This window comes from Amblyomma maculatum, chromosome 6 (assembly GCF_055883805.1).
Source record: "Amblyomma maculatum isolate TAMU_Amacu chromosome 6, ASM5588380v1, whole genome shotgun sequence".
Classification (NCBI taxonomy): domain Eukaryota; kingdom Metazoa; phylum Arthropoda; class Arachnida; order Ixodida; family Ixodidae; genus Amblyomma; species Amblyomma maculatum.
The window spans coordinates 95,555,282-95,564,065 of NC_139349.1; the positions used below are offsets into that span (position 1 = coordinate 95,555,282).

At 48.2% G+C, this 8,784-nt stretch overlaps 1 protein-coding gene across 1 annotated transcript in view; it reads right to left on the reverse strand.

Moving 5' to 3' along the window:
* The window catches only part of LOC146186337 (uncharacterized), a 119,891-nt gene extending 111,754 nt beyond the window's left edge, over positions 1-8,137 (reverse strand). The window contains exon 1 of the mRNA XM_084608030.1: positions 8,089-8,137. Within this exon, the coding sequence (XP_084464156.1) occupies positions 8,089-8,137 (49 nt within the window). The remainder of the gene's footprint in view (positions 1-8,088) is intronic.
* Positions 8,138-8,784: the final 647 nt, after the last annotated feature.

The window sequence follows — 8,784 nt, forward strand, 5'->3', positions numbered from 1 at the left end:
CATTCCTGCAGCTTACCTCGAGCCGCAGCCCGAGAGCTATGCTGCGGTCCTTCGTCGCCCACCTCCAGATCACGCCCCACCGAGCTCACCGAACCGTCAGGAGATTCGGTTCCTCCAGGGGCCTCAGTGGGCGCCTCCCAGGCGCTCTCAACTGCGCCGAACTGACAGGTGGCGCAGTTATGACAGCCGACCACTTTGTTTCTACTGCGGACAACCTGGCCATGTGTATCGGTACTGCCGCCACCGCGAAGAGGGGCAGTCCTTTCCGCTTGCTTCTGCTCGCCGCCGCTTCGACACTGATTCTGCCCAAATCGACGACGACCCTCCGGTCAGCAGGGAAACCGAATCCCCGGGCTTCCGCCGCCGCTCCTCCCCATCGCCACAGCGTTATTTGCCGACGCGTCGCAACACTACTGGCGTTAGCGGACGGCGGTCTCCTAGCCCTCACCGGGGAAACTAAGAGCTGCAACCTCGCGAGGGGAGGTTGCAACCAGTCTAAAAGTGTCGAAACCCTCACCACCGCCGCAATTGCCGACAACCCGGGCTTCTGACGCCGCCGCTAACATTGACATTTCCGCACTACCGCCGAAAATGCCGTACCAGATGATCAGCCATGACGACGAAGCTGACAGCGCCGACCTTGCCGCGCTTCCGCCGCAAATGCCGAAAGGGACGATCAACCCAGATAATTTTGTTAGCGCTGACCTCGCCGTTTCCATTGATGGGCTGGCGGTACATGCTCTGGTGGATACCGGGGCAGATTTTTCAATTATTAGCCAGAAACTGGCCGACACCCTGCGCAAAGTAAAAACTGAATGGACTGGGCCAGTAATAAGAAGTGCTGGGGGTCAGCTACTGGCACCGACAGGGAAATGCACTGCCCGGATAGGAATAGGAAACGCGGTGTTTGTTGGCAGCTTCGTTATTCTCCCTGACTGCTGCAAAGACCTCATCTTGGGCATGGACTTTCTGCGTCTTCATGGGGCTGTAATCAGCATCCGTGACAGCATCGTTGCCTTCACCAATAACCATGAAGACCTTGGTTATGCGTAAGTACCACTATTGCCCTTACGCGTCGCCAATGAGACGGTGACATTACCTCCGAGATCATGTTCTCTTGTTGAAGTGAAATGCGACGTGGCGCATACAGGCGATGGCGTCGCCGAACGGGCAGTTACCCTGGTACTCAGCCGAGGTGTTTCTATAGCTCGAGGGCTGGTCAACTTGACCAATGGGCATACCGAACTGCTGCTGACAAACTTCAGCGACGAGCGTCAGCAAATTCCGAAAGGCACAACTGTGGCCTTTTTCGACAGCCTCCCAAATGCGCAGCACTGTTGCTTACTGCAACAGAGAGGATCAGTGTGCAAGACACCCGTAACCATCGTTGATGTGAGCCCAAATCTGTCTTCTTCAGAGCGGGACCGCCTTTTGGATCTCATAGATCAATTTCGAGACTGTTTTGCTTCAGAATCGCGGATCGGCCAAACGCCTTTGACAAAACATCGAATTATCACGGATGACTCGATTCGCCCGATTCGACAAAATCCTTACCGTGTGGCTCCGAAAGAACGTGAAGCCATTCAGCGCCAGGTGGCCGAAATGCTTAGAGACGACGTTATCCAGCCGTCACAGAGTCCCTGGGCTTCCCCCGTGGTACTTGTTAAAAAGAAAGACGGCAGCTTACGATTTTGCATAGACTATCGCAAGCTCAACCAAGTGACCAAAAAAGACGTGTACCCTCTCCCTCGCATCGACGACTCCTTGGATCGCCTACGAAATGCACGTTACTTCTCGTCGATGGACTTGAAAAGTGGATATTGGCAAATCGAAGTGGATGAGAGGGATCGGGAGAAGACAGCATTCATCACTCCCGACGGATTGTATGAGTTTAAAGTCCTTCCGTTCGGTTTATGCTCGGCGCCAGCAACATTTCAGAGACTGATGGACACTGTGCTTTCGGGACTTAAGTGGCAAACATGCTTGGTGTATCTTGACGACGTGATAGTGTTTTCGGCTACATTTGAAGAGCATCTACTCCGTTTGCTAGCTGTGTTTCAGGCCATACAATCTGCGGGCCTCACATTAAAACCCGAGAAGTGCCACTTCGGTTACGAGGAGCTGCAGTTCTTAGGCCACGTCGTCAGCCAAGAAGGTGTTCGGCCGGATCCTGAAAAGCTCTCCGCAGTCGCCAAGTTCCCAACACCTACGGACAAAAAGACATTGCGGCGCTTCTTGGGTCTTTGCGCCTATTACCGTCGGTTTATTGCTGGCTTCTCACGAATAGCCTGGCCATTAACTTCACTGACTCGTGACAACGCTGTCTTTCGCTGGGGTGAAGAACAGCAACAAGCTTTCAATGAGCTGAGGAGGCGTCTACAGACACCACCTGTCCTGGCGCACTTTGATGACGACGCCCCTACACTGCTTCATACGGATGCCAGCAACGTGGGCTTAGGTGCTGTGTTAGTGCAGCGCCAGGATGGTGTGGAAAAGGTAATTGCTTACGCCAGCAGGACCCTATCTAAAGCGGAAGCGAACTACTCGGCAACCGAAAAAGAGTGTCTTGCAGTAGTATGGGCGGTTATGAAATTCCGCCCTTATTTGTACGCTCGCCCCTTTCAAGTCGTCAGCGACCATCACTCTCTCTGTTGGCTGACGAACTTAAAGGACCCTTCAGGGAGACTCGCGCGTTGGAGCCTTCGATTGCAAGAATTTGACATGGCAGTTATTTACAAATCTGGAAAGAAGCACACAGATGCAGATTGCCTTTCGCGAGCGCCGGTCGAACCTCCCACTATGACCGATGAAGACACTGCGTTTTTAGGTGTCATAGATGACGCAACGCTTTCCCAACAGCAGCGAGAGGATCAGGAATTGCTCCCTCTTATTGATTTCTTGGAGAAGCGAACTACGGTTGTGCCGAAGATTTTCGCCCGAGTAATCCCTTCATTTTTTATTCGCAACAACGTCCTTTACAAGAAGAACTTCCGTCCTGGGGGAAACAGTCTTCTGCTCGTCGTCCCATCGGTTCTCCGCACTGAAGTTTTGCAAGCGTGCCACGACGAGCCAACCGCCGGTCACCTAGGCTACACCCGCACGTTGGCTAGAGTACAGCACGGATACTACTGGCCAAAACTGCCGGCGACAGTGAAACGCTATGTACGTACGTGCATTGACTACCAGCGCCGTAAATCACCCCCTGTAAAACCAGCTGGCCTACTCCACCCTCTTCAAGTGCCAGCGACACCTTTTAAGCAAATTGGCATGGACCTCCTGGGACCATTTCCGACGTCTACAGCCGGGAATAAATGGATAATTGTCGCCACTGATTATCTGACCCGCTACGCGGAGACCAAGGCTCTGCCAAGGGGTACCGCCGCCGAAGCAGCTAGGTTCTTCGTTGAGAACATTGTCCTGAGGCATGGCGCTCCGGCACTTATTATAACTGACCGAGGAACTACATTTACGGCCGAACTTTTGGAAACCGTTCTTCGCCTCAGTGGTACCAGTCACCGTAAAACTACTGCCTATCACCCTCAAACCAATGGGTTGACGGAACGCCTCAATAAGACCCTCGCAGACATGCTTTGCATGTACGTCGACGTAAACCACAAGAATTGGGACGAAATACTTCCCTACGTTACGTTCGCCTACAATACGGCCCGCCAAGACACCACTCGCATGACACCATTCAGCCTCCTTCACGGGCGACCAGTAACAACTATGCTGGATGCAATGTTGCTCCCGAATGCCGACACCGATGATCTCGACCAGGACGCCGAGGAATTCGCTCAGCGTGCAGAGGAAGCTCGCCAACTAGCTCGTGTGCGGATTCAAAATCAGCAGGAGCACGATGCACAACGCTACAATCAGAGACACCGGCATGTAATGTACGAACCTGGCGACAAAGTGTGGGTCTGGACACCTATTCGCCGCCGTGGACTCTCCGAAAAACTATTGCGACGATACTTTGGACCCTATGTTGTTCAGCGACGTTTAACCGACGTCACTTATGAGGTGATGCCAGACGGGGTGTCGACATCAAAGCGACGCCAGCACCAAGCTGACGTCGTCCACGTCGTGCGTATGAAGCCATACCACTCAGTTTGACCTTAACCTCCTACTTCCTTTTGTTCTCATCGGGACGATGCTTCCTAAGGAGGGGGGCAAATGCCGCATAGAAGACGACGCAAAAGATGACGACAAGCGCGAGCCTGGAAGTGAAAGAAGTTTGAACACAAGACTTGTTCTGGTAGACCATTCAAACCATCTATCGCTAGGTTCTCCTTGGTCTTCTACCGAGACGTGACAATATGCTTGTTCCTGAAATCAGGGGTGCAACAGATGTGCCACTTGCGCCATTTTGATACAGCGGCATATTTCTGCGCCATAAGCGCAAAATTTGGTGAATTTGTGCCAAAATGCGCTGAACGGCCACAAAAGTTTGCCATGCTCAGGGACAACTTTCTGCGACCGTGATATGGCCAGTCGCGACGTTTCAGACACTCCAGCGCGTCACTGGCCTTTCATTTTTATTTTGAGACGGCGTCCTGCCGTTCTAATGCCGACTCACATTTTCCTTTCTAGCATTCACGTTCTTCCTCCACTGAGTACGCTGAACTGTTGCGGTTTGAGGATGCTTCAACGCACAGGCCACTATTCGTGCGGTGAAGCATCCTTTTAATGCAAAGGGGCTGTTTGTAACGAGGCACCACTGCTACTGCGTTGCACTGCGAAAAGGGCCGTAGTAGTATTTCTGGTTTTGGAGTAATACTTCCATGTTTTGTTTTAAGCACCGCATGCTTTTTAATGGGTGTATCTAGTTTTTATTTTTATGTGGCTTCTGGAAGTTTTCTGTATTTTGTTGGGCCATTCATGTGCAGCAGCTGTTTTTATGCGATCCCGTCGATAGACTCAAGACTCACTTTCTCGTCAGATAGTGTAGGAGATGCATCAGTTATGGCTTCTGTTAGTGCTAATATAACTTGAGGTGGTACACGTGTTTTTTTCTTTTTTTTTTTTTTTTTTTGGGGGGGGGGGGGGTGGGCGATGTCGGGAAACGAGCAGCAGCCAAATTTTGAATTTCACAACGCCACAGTGCAGCCCAAGACTGTCAAAATTACCATTTATGGATGCTGGAGCATCTAAATACTGCAAAGGCTGCTCTGTGCACGAAATATATATCCTAATATCCCGAGTTATTGCCCACCTCCCCTTGATTAAAATATAGAGTCAAAACTAGTCATCACCAGCCCTAGAGGACACATTTGCTCATAACTTTTCCTTGCTTACGACCGTTGCTTCCCTATCTGCTTTTGGCATTTGCGCTTTCGCCTTGTGGTCGCTATTTTTCGTTTCTTGTTTTTCTTTCTGTGTGCTTTTGAAACAAGATTTTTTTTTTTTTTTTGTACTGTACTCGCATTTAAGCACAGGCTGATAGCAGTCACGGCTTTGAATTGAGCTCTACCGGAGCTGTCGTCGCACAACACAAGCTGTGGATTTCGCAGACAGTAAAATATTGTTTTAAGAGTCTTGCAAGCAAGAATCTCTGATTGAGATTGTCAAACCACACTAGATGCAAAACAAAAAAGCACGTTCTCTAGCTTTTTGTATCTTTTTTTTTTTGTGCCGCGAAGTTTGAAAAATTTACCTCCTTGGTTGTATGGCTCAAATTCTTTATTTGTGCTTGATACCACGCCTTGCGGTACAAGACGCTTATTTACAAAAAATGGTGCACGTCAAATTCCTGAACAAATATGCTAAGCGCCTGTGACAGGTGGCCCTTGCTAGATTTCCTTTGGATCACATTCATACTGGTCCGATATTCACATATATTTTTTTTTTTGTCCTGGTTAACGGCTCCAAATTTTAAATTCATTCTGCAAAGTGCAGGTTTTTTTTTTTTTTTTTTTTTCTCCTGTGAGCTGCTCTGAATACGGATTTTACTGCTCTAAAAATTGCTACAAATCCTATTTCTGCTGTTGCGCCCCTGTGAAATCAATGATAAAATTAGTAGTGGCAGATCAACAGTGTAATTTTGAGCCATGACCTTAAACACCATTTTTTTCCATTACTTATGTATATCTTCTCTTTTTTTAGATCTAATACAAAAGGTGGTCACAGAGAGCACAAGTGACGTGTCGACTGCCAAAAGGATCTCGGGCCGAAAGGCCATTGGTGACATTTTTACAGACGTCAGTCGCGTGGGCCGTCAGAAGGAAATGTGTGCAAATTAAATTGTATACATCATGCGAAGCTCTATGTTGCAGACAATGGGAACAGGGCATCATCCGCTTCTTTTGTGCAGGGTGTACTCTGTCCTACATGCTAGTATCACGCGTGGTCTAGTATGCTGGCTAGCTGCTGCCAGTGTGCCACTGTGCCAGCACAGTGTCACCCAGTGTGCCAGTGTCAGCCAGTGCCCCGGCACCCAGTGCGAGCCAGTGTCCCAGCATCCAGTGCCAGCCAGTGTCCAGTATCCCAGTATCCGGTGCCACACTGGTCCGATAATCAGGTATGGCACTGATCCAGTGTGTCCCAGTGGCACTGCATTTTCCAATAGGGATATTAGTGCACTTATTCGACCGCACTCCTTTGTTGGAAGAGGAAAGTTCGGGCTCTCTTCCAGTTTTATCCGGTGCACCCCAGGGAATGTGTTGGGTCCTCTGCTTTTCCTTTCCTATAGAAATGATACTGTTCAAGTTGTTAACCCATCTGTGCATATTCGATTGTTCCCCGGCGGTTGTGTTTTATGCAGAGAAGTTACTAATAAGGATGACAAAAATTACATGAACAATGCTTTGAACAACGATTTGAAATGGTGCTACCAGCGAGGCATGGTTCTCTGAGAAAAAAAAGAAAAGAAACGGATTGTATGCCAATAACCGGAATTAATATACGTCACAGTTACATATGTGGTTGGTTTGTGGGGTTTAACGTCAAAGCGACTCACGCTATGAGCGACGCCCATTTGCATTTATCCTGGTACTATCTCTGGCTACTCCATCCTGGAAATAGTCATAACTAGTAATATATTATGAAACTCGCGTATGAGCAATATATGCTCTTCCGCAGTTCGCAAATAGTTCTGGTTAAAACCTAAACCGAAAAATGCCTCTCCTAAAATTAAGCTACTTTGCTACTCTTTGATAAGCAGACCTAAACTCGAATATTCATGCATAGTGTGGGACCCGTACACTAAGTCTAACACAAAGAATTTGGAAATACAGCGAAGAGCTGTTTGGTTTATCTTGAATAAGTACTCAAGGACTGACTTTCAGAGCAGCTTAATCAAAAATTACTAAATTTGAACCACTTGAACACCACAGACAAATATAGGTTAGAATTTTTTTATTCTCTTTTAATACATAAATTGGTCTAGATCCGTCATTATTGTTAACGCATTCATCAACGAGGCAAACTCGTCAAGAGTACCCCAGTTATCTAATACCTATATTCGCTAAAACAGACACAAGTTTTTCCTAACGGATTGCAATGGGAGAACTATAAACGTTTGATACATGAGGTCTAACCAAAGGTTGTCATTGTTTTTTTCTTTCTTTCTTTTGCAGTGTTGCGGTTTTTTTGTGTGTTTACGATTTCACTGAATTGAAAGGCCAACCTGCTTGGACTTAGTGTCTGCAGTATTTTATAAATAAATAAATTGGTGTTTTCAGCTCGATAGCCTTAAATGCCCCGTTCAGCGAAAATCCGGTGTCGGTGCCAGTGTTGGCTTTGTGAGTGAAAATTTAAGTCACGAGCGTGGGGCTGGCACGAGGTATAGCTGACATGGCCGAACATCCCACCTGTAGCATACAATTCAACCCATGGCCGAACGCTGTTTGGACGTAGGGTCTCCTGTCATTGGGTTTGGTAGAAGCTGCCAATCCGGGCTACGCCCGAATCTATCAGAATCTGCCTGCCAGGACCTGGCTTCAACTTTGCGCCTAGGCAATGCAGGCGTGTCTAATAGCTTTATTAATGCAGGGCTTTATACGTGAGCCGCCCACACTATCGAGGCGGCATTTTAGTGTCCACAATAATTTTTGCGTTCTGGTCCGCCGCGGTGCAAGGCAAGGAGCCCACGTTCACCGCTGTCCATCAAGGCGTATCCCCCATCAGCACGTGCAGACATGTCATTGCGATAGGGCTGGTTCGACAAGCCGCAAAACATTGAGTCTAATAAATGATGTCGCTGTTACAACTGTTAAGCCAAGGAATGGACAACAAAACAGCGCCAGCAATAAGCCCACCTCAAGCTTGCATCTACTCTTGATTGAGACCAGGATAGCTGGGGCATTTTTTTTTTCCTTGTTGCGTACTGTCACAGACTTCGAATATAAAAGGCCGCAATTTTATAGTCAACAAGCGTGCCGTCAAAATAGTGATTTACCGCTTAAGCAGAACAAGACCGCTCGTACAATAAATTATATCGTTTGCACCCCGTTCGTCTTTGACAACTGAAGGCTACTTGTCCTTGAAATCTTGACAGGGTGACCTCATCCCCTACGTAGACTCTTCTTTGAAAAAGCTTCATCTCCGGAGAATAAGGGTTATCGTTGGTCTCGAAAGGATGAGACATCGTTTGAAATGCAGCGCGTTCAAGCTGCATGTTCGTTTCTGCGCGTATCCGCTGCTGAGACAGCAGACCCAATGTGCCGGGGTACGGATACAACTAGTCTTCAGTAACCGCCGTACACAATTCCTTTGTCATCGAAATTTGTCAGCTGTTAAGCCTTTTCTGGTTACCTAGATTTAAAAAATACTTACCAGAGTAAACTA